General features: G+C 38.6%; 1 protein-coding gene across 6 annotated transcripts in view; it reads left to right on the top strand.

The window, feature by feature from the left end:
* The window catches only part of RAB40A (RAB40A, member RAS oncogene family), a 47,390-nt gene extending 22,035 nt beyond the window's left edge, over positions 1–25,355 (top strand). For 4 of the 6 annotated variants that reach the window (XM_050775991.1, XM_050775990.1, XM_050775992.1 and 1 more), the window contains one exon: positions 770–7,498. In XM_050775991.1, the coding sequence (XP_050631948.1) occupies positions 3,579–4,535 (957 nt within the window). In that variant the 5' untranslated portion in view covers positions 770–3,578 and the 3' untranslated portion in view covers positions 4,536–7,498. Of the gene's footprint in view, positions 1–769; positions 7,499–19,083 lie in introns of those variants that run through there. The other 2 variants (XM_050775994.1, XM_050775989.1) reach the window with 2 other exon arrangements.
* The last annotated feature ends 1,755 nt before the right edge of the window (positions 25,356–27,110 follow it).

The raw sequence follows: 27,110 nt of genomic DNA, 5'->3' as shown, positions 1-27,110 counted from the left end.
TTTTCCTTCTCTTTATAGGTAATGATTTTTTAAATCAATTTTCATTAAAATTTTCCAATTTTTAAAATATAAGCAAATAGAATGTTTCTATTAGTTTTCTCCTATTTCATACATATAAGGTGGCATATTCTACACTGGTGGAGTCCAATAGAATTTCACAAAGGTGAAAATATTCTATGTCTAAACTGTCCAACATAGTAGCCACTAGATACCTGTGACTATTAAACACCTAAAATGTGGTAAGTGTGACTGTGGAAGTGAATTTAAAATTCCATTTAAATTTAGTTAACTTAAATAGCCATGAGTGGCCAGTGGCTATGGTATGGGACAACAGCAGCTCTACACATTTTTCTGCACTTTGCTTTATTCACTTAATGGTATATCCTGGAAATAACTACATAGCAGTAGAGAGAGGGAATCTTCCTTGCTTGTTTATACTGGCATCGAAATCTAGGATGTAGATGCACCTTAGATTATTCAATCAATCTTTTATTGGTGGACGTCTGTCTTATTTCTAGTCTTCTGCTGTTACAGTTTGTTCTGCCAAGAATGACCTTGTGCTTCTGCCTTTTTGTCTTTTCGAATTGTATCTTTGGGGTACATTCTCCAAAGAAAGATTGTTGGTTCCAAGAGAAAATAATTGTGCCCTATGAAATAGAAGATTTGAAACAGAGAGCATTTAGAAATATAGTAGCAATAAATGAATGCTGGTTTTATCTTATCATTCCTTTGATTCCATGTACTTTCTGCTCTCTTATTTTCTTTCTAGTGTGACGTGGGTGAAGGAGTTCTTATTGAGCCATGGGAGGAAGAAATAGTATAGAAGAGCAAAGAATAATAATGAGTCAGCTAGACAGAAGACAGGAGTCATCAGATTTGTACCCCAGTTACTTGACCCATCAATTGACTGTGTTTTTTGGGGTGAGTCTCTTCCCTCTGCTGGCCTCTGTTCTAACACAGAAGGACATTCAGTATAGAAACAGTGATTAGTGAGAAGGACTGGGATTTGACCCTGGGAACCATTACTTGCTGGTTGCATGATCTATATCAACCAATTCATCTACTGTGTGCCCTGTAACCATTTATGTCTTTTATTATTATTCCTGTCACGCATACAAAGACTGAATGAAAAAGTGGGGATTACTTTGCCAGGTAGTACAATGTTCTCTGAGCGTATAATTTCATAAGTTTTGGACAGAGTGGTTGACATGCAGGTTAAAGAAGTTTAAAGAAAGCTCTGGAGTAGACCCAGGCATATAACATCATTTAAGATGCTACAAGTATGGCATTTCTAATCAAATGCATTGTTAAGGAATTGGGTCTGGGCCAGCTGTAAAGTGTTCATTAAAAAGCAAAGTTAGATTATATCTTATATCTTGTCATGTACGCAGAATGTTTCATCCACATGTTAGTACCTAAGATAAAAGCAAAACTGAAAATAACAACAAAAAACTCAGGATACTGTACTGTAATGTAATTATAATAGCTTTATAATTGCATTTGTAATGCATGTACAGTACATGTGCATATATCCATGTATAAAAAAATCATTAGAAAGATCTAGTACCATGTTAATTTTAATTATGATGGGATTGCTGGCTCTTGATATTTTTAACCTCTGCATTTGGCTCAATATTAAACGTTTGCTAAGGTGAGAGTATGGATTGTACATATTCCATACCCCATGCTTGACTTACTATGGGAGTTACATCCTGATAAACTCATTGTAAGTTGAAAATAATTGTAGGTCAAAAATGGGCATTTGTAGACAAGATGGGATGTGAAAACACAAAACAATATTAAAAAATGCTGGCAACACTGTACACTGTAGAGTCTCAGTTGTTTATCCTCATGATTGCATGGCTGACTGGGAGCTGTAGCTCACTGCTGCTCCCTAACCAGCATCACAAGAGAGTATAATACTGCATTTTTCTAGCCCAGGAAAAGATCAAAATTTAAAACTTGAAGTATAGTTTCTATTGAATGTGTACCACTTTCACACTATCATAAAATTGAAAAATTATAAGTCAAAACATCAACAGGGAATATCTGTATTTATGATAAAAACTATATCCCCTAAAACATCTGCTACTTGTGAAATGTTTCAAATAGAAAACAGAGAGAACTATGAAATCGGTCCAGCTTAGGAAAAACTTTACTCCTCCCTAATTGTATCTCCTTCCTTCTCTGCTATAGATAATCAGCATCCAGAAAGCAATGATTATAATTCCCAAATGTGACTTTATCCTTTTATTCCATATGAAAGCTTCCCTAAACAAAACATAGTATTGTTTTGCATGTTTCACCACAAACACACATATACCTGATCCTTACACTCAAGATAGCATTATGACGTGTTCAAGGGGAGATCTTTGTCAAGATGCTGGCACGGTATTTGGTGCGTCATGGACAGTGCCGGTGTTTGCTTCCTTCCCATCTCAACTCTTCTGATCTTTAACAGGGATGTTGTTTCATAATCTGGATAGCATCACTATATTTTAGTGAGTACTTGGGAATGTGAGGGAACCACACACACTCATCTATATTATGTAGGAAGTTAGATGCCATCTCTGTGCTATGCAATGTGATGAAGTTGGGATGAGGGAAGAATACTCACTCTTTTCTATTGTATGATGCTATGGTAGTGAGTTACACTTAGTGAACCTTACCTTGCTCATCAATAAAACTAGCATATTGATATTTACCTCACAGGAGTGTTATAAGGAGAAATGAGCAAAACTAAAGAAACCATCTGATACATAATACTTCAATAAATGTATATTTGGTCTCCCCTTGGTTTTCCCTTCCTCAAAAGACTTAAACATGAACCTCCTACAGAGACCATTTAAATTTGAAACATTGGGAAAGGAAATATACATACTTATATGTTATAGAACACCTTTGGTGACTTTTTTTGTGGATGAGATACCTGAGAATGGTGGAAGTTTGGGATCAAATAATCACTTTGTTACTTTTTATTTGATGTGTTCTTCTCTTCCTTTTTACCTTCCATTGTGACACTGGAATAGGAACCTTTGTTTGAACCCCAGAAAGGAGACAGTACAGAATAAAAAAGCATAAAGATGAGTATTCTGTACAACAGACTGAAATCAGGAGACCTGGGGACTGAATGCCAGATTTGACCTTGTCTAGAAGATACTTTCCCTGAGCTGAACACAGCACTTATTGAGAAAAAGATTGTATATCCCAATGGTTAGGGATGGTGACTTGAGAGTCAGAGCTTAGTTTGAACTTGGAATCATTTAATAACTCAATTCATGCTGTCTGGCAAATCTTGAATGTCTCAATATATTAGACTCACATGCAATGAATGTACATTATGATGCATGCATACAGAGAATAATGGGGTAATATACACATGCAATGAATGTACATTATGATGCATGCATACAGAGAATAATGGGGGTAATATACAAACACAATACCTTTTTTTAAGTTAATGAGTAGTAGGATTACTTGATTAATTATATATTTATTTCTGGACATAACTATATTTTTCACAACCTCTTAATTGATACAAATCATTTTTATAATCAGAACTAGTCATAGAAACATTTATGGTTCTGAAATATTTTAGACATAAAGAAACTTACAAAAAGAATATACTGTATATACTCACATTAAGAAATAAACCAAAAAGACCCCGCATTGCCAAGACAATCCTAAGCCAAAAGAACAAAGCTGGAGGCATCACGCTACCTGACTTCAAACTATACTACAAGGCTGCAGTAACCAAAACAGCATGGTACTGGTACCAAAACAGAGATATAGACCAATGGAACAGAACAGAGCCCTCAGAAATAATACCATACATCTACAGCCATCCTATCTTTGACAAACCTGACAAAAACAAGAAATGGGGAAAGGATTTCCTATTTAATACGTGGTGCTGGGAAAATTGGCTAGCCATAAGTAGAAAGCTGAAACTGGATCCTTTCCTTACTCCTTATACGAAAATTAATGCAAGATGGATTAGAGACTTAAATGTTAGACCTAAAACCATAAAAACCCTAGAAGAAAACCTAGGTAATACCATTCAGGACATAGGCATGGGCAAGGACTTCATGTCTAAAACACCAAAAGCAATGGCAATAAAAGCCAAAATTGACAAATGGGATCTAATTGAACTAAAGAGCTTCTGCACAGCAAAAGAAACTACCATCAGAGTGAACAGGCAACCTACAGAATGGGAGAAAGTTTTTACAATCTACTCATCTGACAAAGGGCTAATATCCAGAACCTATAAAGAACTCAATCAAATTTACGAGAAAAAAACAAACAACCCCATCAAAATGTGGGCAAAGGATATGAATAGACACTTTTCAAAAGAAGACATTTGTGCAGCCAACAGACACATGAAAAAATGCTCATCATCACTGGCCATCAGAGAAATGCAAATCAAAACCACAATGAGATACCATCTCACACCAGTTAGAATGGCAATCATTAAAAAATCAGGAAACAACAGGTGCTGGAGAGGATGTGGAGAAATAGGAACACTTTTACACTGTTGATGGGACTGTAAACTAGTTCAACCATTGTGGAAAAGAGTGTGGCAATTCCTCAAGGATCTAGAACTAGAAATACCATTTGACCCAGCCATCCCATTACTGGGGATATACCCAAAGGATTATAAGTCATGCTGCTATAAAGACACATGCACACGTATGTTTATTGCGGCACTATTCACAATAGCAAAGACTTGGAATCAACCCAAATGTCCATCAGTGACAGACTGGATTAAGAAAATGTGGCACATATACACCATAGAATACTATGGAGCCATAAGAAAGGATGAGTTCGTGTCCTTTGTAGGGACATGGATGCAGCTGGAAACCATCATTCTCAGCAAACTATCACAAGAACAGAAAACCAAATACCTCATGTTCTCACTCATAGATGGGAATTGAACAATGAGATCACTTGGACACAGGAAGGGGAGCATCACACACTGGGTCCTATTGTGGGGAGGGGGTAGGGGGGAGGGATAGCATTAAGAGATATACCTAATGTAAATGATGAGTCAATGGGTGCAGCACACCAACATGGCACATGTATATATATGTAACAAACCTGCATGTTGTTCACATGTACCCTAGAACTTAAAGTATAATAATAGAAAAAAAAGTTTTCAGTTCCAGTCTCTAAGACCAATGTATGGCATTTGAATAGGACATACAGATTTTTTTTTCATTCCTTTAACGAGAATTAAAGAGAAAACAAGAAGATTGAGAAAAAAAAAAAAAAGAAATAAACCATTATATGTACAATCGAAATTCACTCAAAGTCTGGGCTGGGTGCAGTGGCTCACACCTGTAATCCTTGTACTCTGGGAGGTTGAGACGGGCGGATTGCTTGAGACCAGGAGTTTGAGACCAGCCTGGGCAACATGGTGAAACCACATCTCTATAAAAAAATACAAAAATTAGTTGAGCATGGTGGCGCAGGACTGTAGTCCCAGTTACTTGGGAGGCTGAGATGGGAGGATCACCTGAGCCAGGGAGGTCAAGGCTGTGCTGAGCCATAATTGTACCACTACACTCCAGCCTGGGTGACAGAGTAAGACCCTGTCTTTAAAAAAAAAGAAAAGAAAGAAAATCAAAGTTTCTTCTGCTTGCATTAGCCTCCTTCTTACAAAGGAGTAATCAGTAACAAGCATTTAGACTTTTCATTATTTATTCTTCGTTACATATGTATATATTTCTGCACGAAATATAGTGTGATTTTGTGTTTTATCTGTAGTTGTCTGGCTATCTGACGGAAAGGAGAAAGGAAGAAACATGAGAAGAACAAATACCCATTCATATCTCAACACTGTGACCTGCCATATATGCCTCTTTACATGTGTACTGTCTTTCAGAGCTACTAAACCAGACACACCCACTTTTCCAGTTTACGTGCTATAGAGAGCACTAACAGAATTGGTACATATCACTTTTCAGTGATTTAAAAAAATGTGATGTGTTTAAAGTCTTAAGAGTTTCCCAGGTGACAGCCAGCCCAAAACAATGTTACAGTGTATCTTTGTGGGGTTTTTTTTGTTTGTTTTTTTGTTTTTTTTCCTTGAGACAGGATCTCTTCAGCCTCCTTATGTTGTTCAGGCTGGAGTGCAGTGGTTATTAACAGGCACAATCACAGCACACTACAACCTAGAACTCCTGGGCTCAATTGTTCCTCTCACTTCAGCCTCCCAAGTAGCTGGGATTTGCAGTGTATCTTGAATGTGAAATATCTTCCCATTGTCCAGGCATAATTTCCCACTTTTATTCACGTGATTACACATCTATGTCTGTAAATCTGGAACTAATCTGGGCAATCTTGGTGAAAAAAAGTCAGTGATTTCCAGGAGTTGGTTTTTATGTGTCCAATCTACTATCCAAATCCCTTGGTTAGTTTAGGTATGCATCCCATTTAGAACTTGATATGATTTGGTATTACATGTGATTGGCATGTGTATATTTTCCTTTCTGCTTAATATTTTTAATTGTATGAGCAAGGTACTTCATACGTGTGTTGATTACTCCTGGGGCCCAGGGCCGAGTGAGACTGTGACTCTACTTTTACCCTGAATCCTGCTGTGTTAGGATTCTCTCCTCTGGAAGCTGTGGTGCTGAGCCCTAGTGGTTTCATGCAGTCCCTCCCCTTTCCCTCCCCTGTGGCAGTCACTGCTTGGCCAACTAGGTGGGTAAAAAGAGGAGTCTGCTGTCAATTCAAGGGACTTTATTTGTGCTACTGCAGAAAGAAGCATGTTATGAAACCACTTTCATCTCATGACCTTCCCTAAAATCTTGAAAAGTAGAAATGTCATCTGGCTGTTGAATGTAAGGTTCATCTGAGAGACGTGCTTGCCCTTCCCCCGGGTGTCTATAATTTCTCTAAACCTGCCCAACTGAGGATGTCATGTAGATAGATTCATACTTTAATTCTAGGACCACCCTAGTACCTAATTGTCTTGGCTTAGACATGTTATCATTCCTAACGTTGAGCAACTTTCCTATGAAAAGGGCAGGGGTATTTTGTTTTTATTGTTTTTCTCGCTTCCAAAACCAAGACACCTTTCTTATAGATAAAAATGGAAAATACCTGAAAGGAATACAATCTTTAAAAAACCTTAAAATTTTATTATGCATGGATAAGCACTGTCAACATTTGAATGTTTTTTCAGAAATTATATTATGCAAATGTAACTATATATTTAAGAATAGAAATAAAATAGTATCCTACTTTTAGCTTTGTAAACTGCTTTTTAATGACATATATTGTGAAGGTCAACCCACACTAACAAAATCCACATTATAATAAAAAATGGCAGTAGAAACAGTACTAGTCAATCCGGGTATGAAATAATGATAGAAATGGTTAATATTTATTGTGATTTTTCTCAGTTCCTGACACTGCTGTAATTCTAAACCCATACTTCATTTAATCCTCACCACCATTTATAAAGAGGAGCAGTTGTTTCCAACTTTAAACATCAGAGAACTGGGGTACAACAAGGGCAGGGCTAGCAAGTTGTGAGGCTGAGATTTGAACACAGGCTCTGTGGTTCCTGAGTAAATTTATCTAACCAGCATGTGCTACTCCTGCTTATTAGATCTCCAGCCTTACTGTTGATCAGGGCACAGCAAAACAAAACAAAACAAAACAAAAAACAAACAAACAAAAGAAAAACTAACCAAAACTAAGGCTTTGTATTAGTTTCCTATGACTGCTGTACATAGTACCAAACACTTGTGGCTTAAAACAACAGAAATTTAGTCTCTCACAGTTCTGGATGCAACACTTTTGAAACACCCAAGAATGTCAATAACCTTCTGTCTACAAAACATGGAACTCAAGGAATATCAGTCTGAAGTCCAGGTGTCGATGGGGCCTTGCTCCTTTTGAGTCTATGAGAAGAATCTTTCCTTTCCTGTTCCTAGTATCTGGTGATGGCCATAGATCCTTGATATTGCTTGCTTGCAGGGACATCACTCCAGTCTCTTCCTCTGTCACCACATGTTGCTCTCCCTGTGTATCTCTGTCTTTAGTGGCATTTTCATTATCTTATATGACCACAAGTCATATTGGATTAGAGCTCACCCTAATAGTCTTATCTTAACTTGATTACATCTGCAAAGACTCTTTTTTTATATTATTACTATACTTTAAGTTCTTGGGTACATGTACAGAACATGCAGATTTGTTACATATACACGTGCCATGGTGGTTTGCTGCACCCATCAACCCATCATCTACATTAGGTATTTCTCCCAATGATATCCCTCCCCTAGCCCCCCCCCGCCCCCGATAGGCCCTGGTGTGTGATGTTCCCCTCCCTGTGTCCATGTGTTCTCATTGTTCAGCTCCCACTTATGAATGAGAACATGCAGTGTTTGGTTTACTGTTCTTGTGTTAGTTTGCTGAGAATGATGGTTTCCAGCTTTATCCATGTCCCTGCAAATGACATGAACTCATCCTTTATTTATTTATTTATTTATTTATTTATTTATTTTTGAGACGGAGTCTCGCTCTGTCACCCAGGCTGGAGTGCAGTGGTGCAATCTCAGCTCACTGCAAGCTCCACCTCCTGGGTTCATGCCATCTCCTGCCTCAGCCTCCCAAGTAGCTGAGACTACAGGCGCCCACCACCACACCCAGCTAATTTTTTTTTGTATTTTTTTTAGTAGAGACGGGGTTTCACTGTGTTAGCCAGGATAGTCTCGATCTCCTGACCTCGTGATCCACCCACTCAGCCTCCCAAAGTGCTGGGATTACAGGCATGAGCCACTGTGCCTGGCCAAACTCATCCTTTTTTATGGCTGCATAGTATTCCATAGTGTATATGTGCCACATTTTCTTTATCCAGACTATCACTGATGGGCATTTGGGTTGGTTCCAAGTCTTTCCTATTGTGGATAGTGCCGCAGTAAACATATGTGTGCATGTCAAAGACTCTATTTTTAAAATAAGGTCACATTCACAGGTATCTGGGGTTAGTACATCAATGTATCTTTTGGGGGAACAAAATGCAACCAAACAATAATACCTTGATTTTTCCCAGTGAACTAGGCAAAAATTAAAGTATTGATAATTATCAGTGTGAGTGGGAATTTGGGGAAAATATACCCTGTTATAATGTAGATGAGGTTCCCACAAAATCTTCTCTCCCTTTCTGAGTCTCAGGAACATTCCTCATTCTAAATATCAGTGTCTTTCCTGTGCTTAGGGCTGAGAATGCTTAAGTTTCACCACCATTTTATTATTTTGTAAAATTGTAAAAGCAGTAGCTATTTATTATAGTTAAAAATAGATAGCATAGGAGAGGAAATAAATAACATTAATCCCAAACAGAACACTCAAAGACAAGCCCTGGTAATGAGTTTATCTGTATAAATTCTTTTAGAAGTTTCCTTATTCAGGTATTTATATATTTAAGCAGAACTACATGCATTTATATATTTATTCATGAAAGATAAAGTTTCATTCTACTTACTTTCATCCTATTTACTTTTGCAACCTGCTTGTCTAACAAACAATATACATGAAAGGTTGTGAGTAAATATCAGGCTGCACCATAGGGATAACAGAGATACTAATGGCCCATAAAGATAGAGAAAAAGAAATAAAAATGGCTAAAATATGTTATGATCTGAGTGATTTTTAGGTATTGAGTCATTTGGTGCTTATAGTTCCCTCACAAAGTAGATACTGTGGCTAATCTCCATTTCATAGATGAAAAACTGAGGGACAGAGAGAATAAGGACTTTGCCTGAGACCACACAGTTAGGGAGTGGGACAATTGGATTTATGTCCAGTACATCATGCTCCGGAGTCTGAGAAACAGTGAAATCTCTGTTGTTAGGTGAAAGATGCAACTGCACAAGCAAGGATATTTTAGGAGCTCATTAAAAGGAGTATTTCGGCCAGGCATCCCAGCATTTTGGGAGGTTGAGGTGGGCGGATAAGGAGGTCAGGAGTTTGAGACCAGCCTGACCAACATGGTGAAACCCTGTCTCTGCTAAAAATACAAAAATTAGCCAGGCGTGGTGGCGCATCCCTGTAATCCCAGCTACTCAGGAGGCTGAGGCAGGAGAATCGCTTGAACCCAGGAAGGCAGTGAGCTGAGATTGTGCCACTGCATTCCAGCCTGGGCGACACAGCAAGACTCCATCTAAAAAAAAAAAAGAAAGAAATATTTCGTATGTTAATACATTTATACAAAAAAACTGCTCATGATGAAAAAAACTGGTCATAATGAAAACAGGTGGAATGTGACCTTGGAGAGCATCTTCATTGCAATTCTGGGGACAGAAACCATAGTGCAATGGGATAAGGAGTCAGTGGGAAGTGAAGAATGTTAACAGAAAATGCGGAAAACTCTTTTTGGTTCTTGACTTTGAAGGGGAAAAGAGAGAAGAAGGGAAGGAAGGAGGGAAGGGAAGGAGGGAGGGAGAGGAAGAGGGGGATGGACAGGGAGAGGGAGAGGGGAGGAGAGGGGAGGGAAGGAAAGGGGAGAGGAGAAAGAATGGAGGGGATAGGGGAGAGGGGAGGGGAAAGAAGAGATAGACAGACAGAGAGAGAGAGAGAGAGATCCTGTGACTGATTGGGTGATGAGGGATCCAAAGAGATTTTTTAAAAACTTCAATTCCTTGAAATTTTGAGCAAGTTTAAAAGTTGATGTGAAGAAGCCGTCTCATCTCAGATTTAACCTATGAAGTTGCCCATATATTCATTTCCCTTCTTGCTCTCTTATTTCCAGTTTTGAGTTAATGAGATACCTCCAATGAACTAGTATGTTTTTCAAGCTCAATACATATTTAGTTATTACCTAATAACAGAATGGACAATTGTGTGTTACAGAAATGCTAGTAATTCCTGGATTTTTGTCTGTCAGGAAGGCAGCAAGTCGCTGAAATTTTGATGTGATGTGGCTGAATTATGCATGATCTGAGAACCCTGCACAGGTGACTGCAGGATATGTTCAGAATACTCATATCTATATCTATATATCTACACACACACACACACACACACACACACTAAGCAGTGCTGGAGCACTCATTAGACAATCACTGCCCCTTGTGTCCCTGATGAGATCTGTCATGGAGCTCACCAGGTGAGTTCACACACGCCTGTCTTACCACCATGGGGAAGTGGATTTGGGTCTCCTTACAGGCATGATATTGAACAGTATTTATGAATTATGAAACACTAAAGAATGTGGAGAGCATTCTGTTTCTAAAACTTTGAACTGAAGGCATATCCGAGAGATTCGCTTCTTTTATCTGGATGTCTGTGTTCTCGTCTGGAGAAGCAATGAGAAATGATTTTTCATAATGACTACCTAAGCCCTGAGGCTCAGCCAGCCCCTACTGCTGTGTTCCAACATTTAAAGGACCATTGAAGTCCCACTTCATGTCATATTCTCTGGGAGGGTTGTCTTATTAACCCCTCATACAGCTCTGTAAGGATGGTATGGTCAGTCCCATTTCACAGATGACCAACCTCAGGCTTTCAGAGCCTAAGTCACCTCCCCAGGTAAGTGGCAGGATTGGAATGAGGTTCCATCCTTCACCCTCCCTAGGGGACCCTGAGCACCTCCCTTTTAGAAGATGGGCTTCCAGGGCTTGAGAAATGGTCAGATTCCACTCCCCTGCTATTGTGGCCCCACAGGTCCTTACTCCATAACTCCTCTGGGTGATGAGGAAGACAGAGGAGGTGAAATCCTGCGCTTTGTGCCAAGAGACCTGGGTGTAGACCTAGTGTGTAAAAACCCCACTAAGGGCTGTATTAAAAACAAGGGAGAAAACATTTGTAAACTACATCTCAGATATTGGGTTAGTATCCCTGATTTGTGAAACATGGTAACAAAACAATTGGCAATGATTTCAACAGAAAATTCAAATAAGTATATACATAAACAATAAACATTTAAAAAATACAAAAACCTGTAGACCTGAATGTGCACTATTCTACGGACAACAGACCCCTTGGGGTCAAGGGGTGGGAGTTGGGCCAGTAAGAGGTGCACTTTAAATTTGATTTTTGGTGAGTGGGCTCAGGCAGAAGCTCAGGTGTTGGCCTTGGGACAGGCAAGCTGGAGAGAAGGAAAGTAACATGCCCTGAACTACTGTAAGCAAATGCACTTTGTATTTCATCTGCTTTTACCCTAACAACATTTAACCAGTCATTCTGATAATTATTCAAATCAGGAAACTAAGCTTAAGGAGAGTTTATGTAATTCAGAGAGAAAACTTTTTAATCTCCTGATCAGCAGCTAACTTTGGAATTACTTAAGGTTTTTTTTTCGGTTGTTATTTTCATTTTGTCTTGATGCCTCCAGAACTCTGAGTGCTCTAATCTCCTTCAACGCTGGCAGTATCTGCTCCACAGGTGGTTTTTAATGTTTTTTTCTTTTTAAATATGACCTCTATAATGTTTAGGTCCCATTAATAAAATTTAAAACACTTTCCAAAGGAAAAAAAAAACACTAAAGACTGTATTAAAACAAAGGAGAAAACATTTGTAAACTACATCTCAGATACTGGGTTAGTAGCCATGATTTGTGAAACATACTTGGTAACAAAACAATTGGCAATGATTTCAACAGAAAATTTAAATAAGTATATACATGAATAATAAACATTTAAAAATACAAAAACCTGCAGCCATAAAAGGAATGAGATTATGTCCTTTGCAGGAACATGGATGAAGCTGGAAGCCATCATCCTCAGCAAACTAACACAGGAACAGGAAACCAAACACCACATGTTCTCACTCATAAGTGGGAGCTGAACACTGAGAACACATGGACAGAGAGAGGAACATCACACACCAGGGCTTGTTGGGGGTGGGGGTAAGGGGAGGGAACTTAGAGGACGGGTCAATAGGTGCAGCAAACCACCGTGGCACACGTATATCTATGTAACAAACCTGCACGTTCTGCACATGTACCCCATTTTTTTAGAAGAAATAAAATAAATACAAAAACCACAAGAACTAACAAGACAGAAATGATTTTAAATCCTGAGAATTTATAATGACAAGATGCAAAAAATGAGGACTATGATTGTACTTTTGGAGAAGACTGTGTGTGAAGGTGAATGTGTTGATGTGCACCTCACCTACAGGGGCACTTCTGGAGAATGTGCACTATTCTAGGGACAACAGACCCCTTGGGGTCAAGGGGTGGGAGTTGGGCCAGTGAGAGGTGCAGTTTAAATTGGATTTGTGAATATACTCTTATATAGTTTTTGAAGTTTCATATTTGAGAATAAAAGTATTTTAGTGAATATTTGAATGCACAGTTTTTAAAAATTTAACTGGCAAGTAAAGAATTGGCAATGATCTATTCATTTGTCGTAAAATATGTTGGATTATGTTTTAATGAGATCTGTTTGGATTTAAATTTTATGCCCCAAGGACTTAAAACATATATATATATATATTTAAAAAGCATGTCAGTTTTTTAAAACCTTTGTTGAAAAGGACAAAGTTCAAACATTTTATTACAAACTAAGATTAAAATATAAAGCTATTATAATTAATAATGAACACTGGAAACTCAGAAGGGGGAGGTGGGAGTAAGGGAGGGAAGGGAGTAAGGGATGGAGAATCACCTACTGGGTACAATGTAAACTATTTTGGGTGAAGGGTACACTGAAAGTCCAGACTTCACCACTGTACAATTGATCCTTATAACCAAAACCACTTGTACTCCTGAAGCTATTCAAAGAAAAACAATTAAAAATTGAGATCTAAAAAAACAAGCTATTGTAATTAAGAGAATGTAGAATTGGTGTAAGGATAGAAAAAAAACAGGCCAATGGACTTAATAGAGTCAAGAAATAGACCCAATCCATATGTGGTCATTTTCACTTATGACACAGGTGACAATGCAGTGAAGGGAGAAGGATGATATTTTAAGTATGCTAGCTGAATTAGATACGTACAAAAATTGATTTCAGGTAGATTGTCAGTCTAAATGCAAAAGTAAAAGAATAACCTATAACAATGTAGGAAAATATTTTTATGTAGTTGGGGTGGCAAATATTTCTTAATCACTAGACAAAAAACTGTTAATCCCAAAGGAAAAAAAAATAATAAACTGAGCTACATTATAATTAAAGACTCTGTCTTCCAAAACATACTCTTAAGAAAGAAAATATTGAAATACAGAGTGAAAGATTTTATATATACAGTGATTTTATTTTTCGGAAACAAGGAGAAAAGTAGAAAATGAGCAAAAGAAGTAAACAGGCACTTTACAATATAAGAATCCCATACAACAACTGCATGTATAAAACGGTGCTTAACGTTTTTAGTTTTTAGGACAATGCAAATTAAACTTGTCATGAGATACTACAGTAACCCCATGAACTGAAAAAAAAAGAATAAGGGGCAAGTAGAACCATTATGTACTATTACTGAAAGTAAATTGGTGAAAACACTTTGGGAAATCATTTGGCAATATCCACTAAAGCTAACTATATGCATACCTATGAGCCAGCAATTCCAATCTTTGACATACTCAACAGAATCGTGTACATATATCCACTAAAGACAGCCACAAATCTGTATGTAGTAGTACTATAATATTAGTCAAACTGTGGGCATAACCCAAATATCATTCAACAGATAACTTGTAGTATTCATAAAATGAAATACTCTACCACAATTAGAATGCTCATTTTAATGTTGCCATATGCAAAATCATGGATATATCTCACACGGATAATATTAAGCAAAAGAAAGCAGAAACAAAAAAGTATAATTTCAGGTATATAAAATATGAAAAGTTCATAAACAGGCAAATCTCTAGTGTTAGAAGTTAGTGTAGTTTACTTTTGGGGGAATAATGACTTGTAAGGTCATAAAGGAAGCTCCTGAAGTGAAGATAATGTTCTATTTCTTTCCCTTTTTTACTAATAAATTCTGCTTTTATTATTAAAAGGAGTTCTTGTAAGCATAAGTGTCTCTTCAATGGTATAAAATTTCCCCTTCTTTAAGATTAAATATAAAACATTAATTAAAATATTCAAGGCAATAAAGTTAAATTCTAATGCCTGGCTGGGTGCAGTGGCTCACACCTGGAATCCCAGCACTTTGGGAGGCTGAGGTGGGTGGATCACATGAGGCCGGGAGTTCAAGACCAGCCTGGCCAACATGGTGAAACCCCATCTCTACTAAAAATACAGTAATTAGCCGGGTGTGGTGGCACATGCCTATAATCCCAGGTACTCAGTACGCTGAGGCACGAGAATCGCTTGAACCTGGGAGGTGGAGGTTGCAGTGGGCTGAGATTGCACCACTGCACTCTAGCCTGGACGTCACAGCGAGACTCTGTCCAAAAAAAAAAACAAAAAAAGAAAAAGAAAAAAATTCTGATGCCTTTCTGTAGTCAATGAAATGGACCTGAAAGAAAGAGCCATAGTGAATTTTAAAAATGTACCCAAACTTTGAAAAAATGTTGCTGTTTTCCAAAAAATAAGTTAGTTGAGATGTTTCTTCATTATAGGAGGCAGAATGTTCTTCTCTTTTAAATTTCAGTTTTTGTTTTAGATCCAGGGGGTACACGTGCAGGTTTGTTACATAGGTATATTGTGGGATGCTAAGGTTTGGGATATGAATGATCTCATCACCTAGGTAGTGAGCATAGTACCCAATAGTTTTTCAACCCTTGCCCCACCTCTCCCCCCTCCTCCAGTAGTCCCCAGGGCTTGTTGTTGCTATCTTTATGTCCATGAGTCCCCAGTGTTTAGTTTCCACTTATAAGTGAGAACATGTGGTATTTGGTTTTCTGTTCCTGTGTTAATTCACTTAGGACAATGGCCTCCAGATGCATCTATGTTGCTACAAGTGACATGATTTTTTTTTTTTTTATGGCTGTGATAAAATACTTTTGAACAGATTGTCAAAGGTACTGTGTATATGTTTATTAATTTGAAAAAGCATTCATTGTATTCTATTTTATGGTAAAAACAGAAAATAAAAGAATTTAATCGACAGGGTATTTGCGTGTGTGTGTGTGTGTGCGCACATTTGTGTGTGTGTCTAGGTCTAGCTGTATCACTTCAAATACACACTCACAGATGCAGTTTTATCTTTAATTCAGACAGGGGCTGGAACCAATCTCAGTTTCATATATGCCAGAACATGACTGATACACGGAGATTGCTATCGTTAGGTGAATAATTCCAGAAAACTCTGGCTGAGATCTTTGTAGCTCACCTCCAACATCCCTCTCCCTTTCCCTGGGCCCCTTGTCTGAGACTTTCAAAGCTGTGATCCAGGTTCTGGCCATCAGGAGGCATCACAGCTATCTCCATTTTTTTTTTTTTTTTTTAAATGAGGACATATTGCAAAGAGTGACAAACTATGATGCCAGTTCTGTTTGAAAAATATATGTGTATTAAAGCTGGTCCATTGGCTGTGGACTCCAAATCTACATGGCATTCACTGATTTATCTCTTCCCTCCTCAGTATACGTTGTCCCGTGCACACTATAGAGAGGTCCCTCACAGAGAGTGGGGCATTTAGCCTCCATTGCCCCTGTATAGGCTTCCCAGACCTCCACCCATTCCTTTTCAGTCCTCCCTTCTCTAGGATCCTATGGACACAGTTGCCCAGACCCTGCTCCTGTGACCTCTATCCTCTCTGTCACCTTTCTTCAGCCCTGTAAGTGCTACTTGGTGTTTCATGCCCTGGAGCATATGTTTTTATAGTCTTGTTTTACATCTATCATTTTTTTCTTTCTAACATGGGAAGTGGATTTGGGTCTGCTCAGAGGCATGATGTTGAACAGCTTTTATTAGATTATGAAACATCCAAAAATGTAGAGAACATTCTGTCTCTAAAACTTTGAACTCAAGGCATATCAGAGAGAGATTTGCTTTCTTTATATGGATGTCTGTGTTCTCATTAGTAGAAACAGTGAAAAATGACTTTTCACAATGCCTTCTTAGCCCAGAGGCTCAGCCAGCCCCCACTTCTGTGTCTCAGCATTTAAAGGGCCATTGAATCCCACTTCATGCCATATACTCTCAACAGGTTTTCTCATTTGCTCCTTGGGACAGCTCTGTAAGGATGATACAGTCAGTTCTATCTCACAGATAATCAAGCTCAGGCTTTCACAGCCTAAGTCACCTTCCCAGGTAAGTGGCAGGATTGGAATGAGGTTTCATCCCTCACCCTCCCTAAACGACCCCAAGCACCCCCTTTTAGAAGATGGGCTTCCAGGGCTTGAGAAATGGTCAGATTCCACTCCCCTGCTATTGTGGCCCCACGGGTCCCCCACTCCACAACCCCTCTGGGTGATGAGGAAGACAGAGGAGGTGAAATCCTGCACTTTATGCCAAGAGACTGGGTATAGGACCGCATGAGTTGGCTGATCCCTTAAGTAGTGAGTGGGCTCAGGCAGAAGCTTAGGTGTTGGCCTTGCGACGGGTGAGCTGAAGAGAAGGAAAGTAACCTGCACTGAACTACTTTAAGCAAATACATTCTATATTTCATCTCCTTTATCCTAATGGCTGTTCAAGGTACCAATAATTATGATCATTATTCCAATCAGGGTGCTGTCTTTAAGGGAGTTTATATAAATCAGGGAGACAACTTTATTATCTCCTTATTGTCAGCTAACTCTGGAATTAATCTAAAGGCTTTTTTTTTCTCTATTTGCCCTGAAGCCCACAGAGAAATAGAAATGTTTTTCTTATCCTTTATTCACATGTTTGTTCTGTATTGATGAGTATTTAGAATGTTTCTCATTTTTTCCTTTTTAAAAAGATTTCAGCAATGCTATTTCAAATAACCACTTACCTGGCTATTTTGGACATGTGAACATTTTTTCCTCCATTACATGTGTAAACATCTATCCCTTGGGGCTTGATTTCAATAATTTAAACTTCCTTATATGTGTCTGAGCATTCTCATTTCTTTAACCATCTTTGTACCTGTTGTTACAATATTTAAATGTATTTATAACTGATAAGTGTGTTTCCATTTCCTTGATGTATTTGGTCCCTCATCCCGCCCCCATACCCAGACACACACAGAACCACTTTTCACCTTTTCGTTTTTCAAATTTTTAAAAAATTCTTTTTCGCTTTTTTTTCTACATTTAAATTTTGTCAGATGATAGGTGATAAAAGGATATTTAGATGGTTTCATTTGCATTCCTTAATGTATTAGTGAGCTAGAATGCTTTTTCTTGTGATTACTGGCCATTTGTGTTTCTTCACCTGTGAACCATTTACATATTTTGTCAGTTTTGCTATTTTGTTATAGGAGCTGTACATGTGTTAAACCTAAAACCCTTCACTGATGGATGCATGCGTTATTTCAACACATCTTTCTTGGGTGAATATTATTTATGAGACACTCTAGCAAAATCGTTGTCCTAGATGTCTCTTCTGAGATCTTGGCTCTTATATTTATGGGAGATGTCCACCTGCAGCAAGAAAAGTATTAGTGCCCATGCAAACATGCGTGGCTTGTCAAGGATCACATGCACAGACAGTTCACACTTACTCCTAAACCCTGCATGGCCACAGAGTAAAAAGGATGTGTGGTGCATTATATGAGGAGAGCCCTGGCTCAGGATTGTGATTTCTGTGATCTCTATAATAATGGCAATATTTTTTTAAATTACATAACATTTCTGAGTTTGCCTTTTCTGATTTGTAAAATGGAAACAATCATAGCTAACAAAGACAGCTGTTCTGAAAGCAAAAGAACAAAATATTTTAAGTGTCATACACAGTGTAGGGTACCTACGGTACTCAACACATCTTAGTCCCTTTCCTATCCCATACCCGTCCTTCCTTTAAAGGAGATTCCTTTGACATAATCCAAAAGGCATGGTTCCATAATGATCATATGAAAATTTTAAGGGAAATGTATAGGTTTCCATGATTAATTAACTGCTGTGTCACTACTCTGTGCTGGGTAAGGAAAAGGAAAACAATCACTGAACCAGTTTCCTGGGTTTGTAAAAGAAATCCATCAAAGCCACCACCTCATTTCGCTTTATTTCATAGACTTCCCCATCTCATTTTTTATGTTCTATGTTAATTTCTCAAGAAAAACAGGCCCGGCATTACCTCTGCGCACAACCCTGTGGGCCTGGCTCAGGCGGGAGTGCGGGGCCAGCAACATGAGCACCCTGGACAGCCCCGACCAGGCCTATGACTTCCTGCTGAAGTTCCTGCTGGTGGGCGACAGCGACGTAGGCAAGAGTGAGATCCTGGAGAGCCTGCAGGATGGCGCGGCCGAGTCCCCATACAGTCACCTGAGGGGGATCGACTACAAGACGACCACCATCCTGCTGGATGGCCAGCGGGTGAAGCTGAAGCTCTGGGATACGTCGGGGCAGGGAAGATTTTGTACCATATTCCGCTCCTACTCTCGTGGTGCACAAGGAGTGATCCTGGTCTACGACATTGCAAACCGCTGGTCTTTCGAGGGTATGGATCGATGGATTAAGAAGATCGATGAGCATGCCCCTGGTGTCCCTAAAATCCTGGTGGGGAATCGCCTACATCTGGCATTCAAGAGGCAGGTGCCCAGGGAGCAGGCCCAAGCCTACGCTGAGCGCCTGGGCGTGACCTTCTTTGAGGTCAGCCCTCTGTGCAATTTCAACATCATAGAGTCTTTCACGGAGCTGGCCAGGATCGTGCTGCTGCGGCACAGGATGAATTGTTTCGGGAGGCCGAGCAAGGTACTGAGCTTGCAAGACCTCTGCTGCCGCACCATCGTGTCCTGCACACCCGTATACCTGGTGGACAAGCTCCCGCTCCCCAATGCCTTAAGAAGCCACCTCAAGTCCTTCTCCATGGCTAAGGGCCTGAATGCCAGGATGATGCGAGGCCTCTCCTACTCCCTCACCACCAGCTCCACCCACAAAAGGAGCAGCCTCTGCAAAGTGGAGATCGTCTGCCCACCCCAGAGCCCACCCAAAAACTGCACCAGAAACAGCTGCAAAATTTCTTAAGGAAGGCACCAAAAGGAAACAAGCTGGAATCGCTCCAGGAAGAACTCTGGTTACACCTGGAAGACAGAAGTCGGAAGTCGCATTCTAGATTCAAGAAATTAGTTTTCAGTTTCTCAAGGGAATCATGCTGCTTGGGAATGCTGTGATGCCTTCTGTCAATAAAAACACATTACGCAGTTTGACTTTGAATTTCTATGTGGATGTGCATGAAGCTTTCTTTTTAGACGTGTGTTTATAAACGGGAAATTAGTACTCTGCTCAACTCTTGGTAACATGAAATTTTGAATGTTACTTATATCATAATCACACTGCAACTTTTTCCTTAAAATTACTGCCTTTGTAAGAATGGTGATATGGCAGTGATGAGTATAAATTCAAGTAAATTTGAGAATCAATGATAGTGAGATAATTTAGTCATTGATATTACAAGAGGGGGCTTTTTGTAAACCTCCTTTTAAAGTCAAAGCACCAATTTATAAAACACTGCAGATGCATATAGAGATTGTATATAACAGATCTGTCCAGTTTGTGCATGAAATGGATTTGATAAAGTTTTTGCTATGTTATTTTACTACATTTGAGGATTAATTCGTGATTTATATGTATGTTTTTCTATAAATCTACTTTTTTTGTACAAGATGTTCTACAAGATATGAAGCTAAGGGAGGAAAACGCCAAAGATATCTCTAGTTATGTTGAACATAGCCAACATGGTTTCAATGGGTCAGTAAGAAAAAACCATTTCAGTAAGGAATGAAATAAGTACTTATTTGAGAAAATGTTTCTTAACAATAAAAAGGTATATATTTTTCTCTTTTGGTAAAATGAAAAGAAAAAGAAAAATATACATAATGTAACCCCGCAAGATGAGGCTTTGCAGAAAAACATTGCAATAGAACATGGCAGGGCAGGCCCATTATAAGACTTTAGGTGAGTCATTTCCCCTGTACTGGCCAGTTTTGGTTAACAAATCTCAGATCAATATAGAGGTTAATGAGATCACATCTGGGAAAGCACTTCTGAGACCTTAGATGGGAAGGAAGAAGAACTGATTTCCACGTAGTTACTTTCCAATTTACATTGTGAATATTATAATAATCTATATTGGATGAACTGAGTAAATATAAGTCCTTGCACTCTTGTAACTGAATGACCATTTACTTGTGCATTGTCATAGGGTGATTATAACATAAAGTACCGCAGAAGGGCAGTATCTCTGGCCTCAGGAAGCCTTGGGGACTCACCCTTCCTGAACGCTGGCACTTTTCTGTCTCATGAATTTCCCACAACATTCCTGGGAGGTAGAGGATATAATTTCTACACCATCCTGTAGCTGAAGAAACAGTGATGTTTGCAGGTTAAGCAGCCTGGCTGGGGAGCATCCTGCCACTAAGTGGAAAAGCAGAGACCTGCACCCTATACACCCCCAGGCAGACTGTGATGCTGAGCTGCACATCACACCATAACCAAGTAAATCTTGCTTTCCTGCTGACCCGGGTCACTAATGAAATCTGTATCTTCAGCTCTGAAGCCAGTCTGCCAGTTCTGTCTCTCTTCTGAAAGACAGAGAACCTTGTCAGACCTAAATTTCCTACTCTGTAGACAAGGGAGTGCATCTGGGCCAGTACTTTAGAAACTGGAGTCTCCAGACAGTTCTGATGTCAAGAAGAATATGCACTCTCAGAGGGACAGGGGTCATGCTGAGGGTGAATACTTGAAGGAGCAGGCCCTAAACACATGCAGATCGGGGATGCATACAGTCTTTAATAGAAATTACCAAATCAACCTGGAAAGAGGTTGTACTAAGTGACATCCCCACCACCAATATGAAACAGGGTAGACTTCCCTGCATGCCTACCTTACTAGAATCCTGAATGGTTTCTTTTTATACTTTGATGATATGACAGGTGGAAATTCTTTCATTGTCATTATATTTAATTTGGTGTTCAGATAACTTAAAAAATTCCCTAGTATACAAAATGCTCTGATAATCATCATTGCATTATATTTTTATTGCAAACTGGTCCATTTTCATATGTAGCCTAAAAACAATGAGCAACAGGCACATTAGCCTGCAAGTTCTCCTAGAGCTACTGGTGGCATTATGGTTCCAGGGTGTGTTTGTGGCCTCTGGGGGATACTGATGGCAGTGTGTTTGTCTAGAAGATTAAGAACATCTCTCTGTGATATTAGTTGAATTCAGTATTAGAGAAGAGCTGGAGTCTTTTTAAATGACACAAGAGCTGGACCACAACATGCTTCTGAGCAGGCTGTAATACTGTCCCTGTGATGGAAAGCAAGTCTTTCTGTGATCTCACCTGCTCAAGTCAGGGTGGATCCCTCCAGGATGTAAGGTATGGCAGTCGGCCTAAATCTGCTTCTGAACACTGAAGCTGAGTGCTCCTATCTTCCTGACATCAGTTACAGAGACTGGAGAAGCTGTATCTTCTCAGACACCAAAACCATGGGTTCAGTCAGCTGTGTGAGGAGCTCGGTGCTAGAAGATAAAATACCAGTACCTGTTTGACACATCGTGCATCTATCCATTCATCTGTCCATCCATTCATCCGTCTGTCCATCCATCCATCCATCCATCCATCCATCCATCCATCCATCCCCATAGTTAACAGGCATTAAGGTCAAATGACACCATCCTTCTGGTTAAGCTTTAGACTTCCCCAGAATAGAAACAAGGAAGTAAGGGGGTTGTGGTGAACTCAGTTTCTAGACCTAAGAAGAGATGGCTCCTTCTCATTAATATTTCCATCCTGAGAGAGCCTCTTATCATTGATAATTTCAAAACATAATTTAAAAACCCTGGACCCCTCTCTACAACCCTAGTTACTGTTCTCTTTACATATATTCTCCCATTGCAACCAAAGTTCTATGAAGAATTCTCAATACTCAACTCATCCCTTTATACCTCCCTCCACCTCAGTCCTCATTCCTCATCTAATGGTGCTTTGTTACCGCACCCCTCCACTGAAATGAACCCCATCAAAACCAACAGCCACGCCTTTGTCCCATTTATAGATCAAGACTGTTGAAATGAACATCTATCTGGAGACAAAGCTTCACCTGCAATGCCAAAATTCAGTTGCTTTTGTATAGACAAAGATTTTATGGCAATGCTATATTTACCTAAAAGCTAGCATTGTAAAATAGCTTCCATAGAGTCAGTCAGATAATGTGAAGGCTGTGCTACAGGAACTGTGCTATCAATTGAAGTACAACATTTCCCCAACATATCCCATAATATTGCTTCAATAAAAGGAATGTTGCAAATAGATTTACTGCATGTTAGCAATATTTTTATGATCACTTAAATTCTGTTTATTGTTTTATTTCTTTCTGAAGGAATTACTAAGTATACAATGTAATCACCTGAAATTAAAATGTTGTTTCAAAATTTGTCATGGTTAAATATATTGCCTAAAAGCATTGTCTGATTGTTTAATATGCCATAATTAGGTAATATAACGGTGGTGAAATATAATAGTAGAGAGAGGGAACTCCTGCAATCTCCTGATTAGGTCAGAATTCTACTGCACTACACAAATCATAATGCTGGAATTCCTTTTGGAATGTTTCCATTTGGTAAACTATCCCAACTATATGATAAGTGTACATAATTCCATACTGATATAAATAAGTGTTTCAATTGAAAAAGAAATGGATCAGAGAAGACAAATTGTCTCAATCAAATAATTCTAAATAATATATATATGGCTACCCCACAGTTCATGAGGTGAAGTTTAATTCTGTCCTCTACCTCCTAAGAACAGGGCTTAGTGACTTACTTCTACAGAAAAGAGTATAGGAATGTGAAATAGTTACCACACACTGGAGAAATTTGGCAAACAGTACCTTAACCAAGTGATGAAGGTTAACATCACCATTGATATCATATGGGTAGCATGTAAACCCATATATGGTGTGATAAAAAGGGCAATTCATCTCTGTGGTATTCCTTCTGAAAACCCACAACCTCAGTCTAATAATGAGAAAAACAAGTTAAGCCTGTACTTATGAAATCAGGCTTATGAAAATACTCTGGCCATACCTCAAATGGTTAACAGGGAATTACCATATGACACAGCAATTCCACCCCTAGGTACATAGCCAAAAGAAATATGTCTACATAAAAACTCGTACCTGAATGTATACAGGATCATCATTCAAAATAGCTAAAGAGTGGAAAGAACCCAAATGCTCATCAATTGATACATGGATAAAATGGGGTATATTCAGCAATAAATATGGATGAGGTATTGATATATGCTGCAACACAGATTCTGAAAACATTATGTAAAGTGAAAGAAGCCAGATGCAAAAGACCCAATATTTTTTGATTTCATTTATGTAAAATGTCAAAAACAGGCAAATCCACGGAGAAACAAAGCATATCTGTGATTGCCTAGGGTTGGGGGTGGGCACAGAGTTAACTGCATTCAAGCAGGATGGGTAATCTTAGGATGATGAAAACATCTGAAACTCAACTATGAAGTCCCAGCTACAGCAATCAGACAAGAGAAAGAAACAAAGGGCATCCAAATTGGAAAAGAAGTCAAATTATCCTTGTTTGCAGATGACATGATCTTATATTTGGAAAACCTAGACTCCATCAAAAAACGATTAGAACTCATAAACAAATTCAGTATAGTTGCAGGATACAAAATCAACATACAAAAATCAGTAGCGTTTCTATAGGCCAGTCAACAGTGAACAATCTAAAAAATAAATTTGAAAGTAATCCCATTTACGATAGCCATAAATAAAATTAAATACACAGGAATTAACCAAAGAAGTGAAAGACCTCTGTAATGAAAACTATAAAACACTGATGACAGAAATTAAAGATGACACCAAAAAATGGAAAAGTATTTCATGTTCATTGATTGGAAAAATCAATATTGTTAAAATGTCCATTCTACTCAAAGCAATCTACAGATTCAATACAATCCCTATCAAAATACCAATGACATTCTCCACAGAAACAGAAAAAAAAAATCCTAAAATTCATATAAAATCACAAAAGACCCAGAATACCCAAAGCTATCTTCAGCAAAACGAACAAAACTGGAGGAATCACAATACCTGACTTCAAATTATGCTACAGAGCTATATCACCAAAACAGCATGGTACTGGCATAAAAACAGACACACAGACCAGTAGAATAGAATAAAGAACCCAGAAACAAATCCACACACCTACAGTGAACCCATTTTCAACAAAGAACCTACACTGAGGAAAAGACAGTCTCTTCAATAAGTGGTGCTGGGAAATCTGGAAATCCATATGCAGAAGAATGAAAATAGACCTTCTACTTCTTGCCATATACAAAAATTAATATTGGTTAAAGGCATAAATCTAAGACCTCAAACTATGTAACTACAAGACTTTGGGGAAACTCTCCAGGACATTGGTCTGGGCAAGGATTTCTAGAGTAATACCTCAATACAGGCAACCAAAGCAAAAATGGACAAATGGGATCACATCAAGTTAAAAAGCTTTTGCACAGCAAAGGAAACAATCAACAAAGTGAAGAGACAACCCACAGAATGGGAGAAAATATTTGCAGACTACCCATTTGACAAGGGATTAATAACCAGAATGTATAAGGAGCTCAAATAACTCTATAGCAAAAAATAACTAAACTGATTAAAAGGTGGGAAAAAGATTTGAATAGACATTTCTCAAAAGAAGACATACAAATGGCAAACAGGCATATGAAAAGGTGCTCAACTTCATTGATCATCAGAGAAATGCCAATCCAAACTACAACAAAATATCATCTCACCCCAGTTAAAATCGCTTATATGCAAAAGACAGGCAATAACAAATGCTGGCAAGGATGTGGAGAAAAGGGAACCCTTGTACACTGTTGGTAGGAATGTAAGTTAGTAAAACCACTATGTAGAACAGTTTGAAAGTTCCTCAAAAAAACTAAAAATTGAACTTCCATATGACCCGCAATCCACTGCTGGGTATATACCCAAAAGAAAGGAAATCAGTATATTGAAGACACATCTGCACTCTCATGTTTGTTGCCGCGCTATTCACTTTAGCTAACATTTGGAAGCAACCTAAGTGTCCATCAAGAGGTGAATGGATAAAGAAAATGTGGTACATATACACAATGGAGTACTAGTCAGCCATCAAGAAGAAAGTGATTCAGTCATTTGCAAAAATATGGATGGGACTGGAAGCCATTATGTTAAGTAAAATAAGCCAGGCACAGAAAGACAAACATTGCATGTTCTCACTTATTTCTGGGAGATAAAAATGAACGCAATTGAACTCATGGAGATAGAGAATAGAAGGATGGTTACTAGAGGCTGGGAAGGGTGGTGGCTGGCTGGCGGGGAGGTGGGTATGGTTAATGAGTACCAAAAAATTGGAAAGAATGAGTAAGACCTAGTACTTGGTAGCACAACAGGGGGACAATAGTCAATAATAATTTAAGTGTGCATTTCAAAATAACTAAAAAAGTATAATTGCATTGTTTGTAACACAAAGGATAAATGCTTGAGGGGATGGATACCTAATTTTTAATGATGTGGTTATTACACATTCCCTACCTGTACCAAAATATCTCATGTATCCTCCAAAATATATATGCCTATTATGTACCCACAAAAATCAAAAATAAAAGATTTTTAAACCCTCAATTATGAAGATCATTGCACAACTCTATATACATTTACTAAAAATCACAAAATTCTATCTTCAAATACATGCATTTTATTGTCCATAAACTATACTACAAGAAAGCTGTTTAAAAATATGATATTGCCCTGGTCTTCTGTTGTACCACAGTAGTGACCAAACTTTTTCATACAGAGGCCATGATGCACATGTTTTATATAAACATGAATGCATGTAAAACGGTAGCTGTATCCCAGCCCTGGTGACTGCTTGTCATATGTTCCTCCAAGGATTTTCCCCTCCTAACACCATCCCACATGTTACTTCAGGTTTTACTTGCGTGTAAAATTTGATTTTCATCTGATCACTTCCACATGTTCCAACTGTGGCAGTGCCTTGCGAGTGGATCCACAACAAAGTGTAGGGCATTTACTGTCTAACAGGATGTCATTACTATTACTTTCTTCA

The sequence above is a fragment of the Macaca thibetana genome, chromosome X (assembly GCF_024542745.1).
Source record: "Macaca thibetana thibetana isolate TM-01 chromosome X, ASM2454274v1, whole genome shotgun sequence".
Lineage (NCBI taxonomy): Eukaryota > Metazoa > Chordata > Mammalia > Primates > Cercopithecidae > Macaca > Macaca thibetana.
Note: the sequence above shows the minus strand (reverse complement) of the source record. Positions and strands in the feature narration are given on the sequence as shown.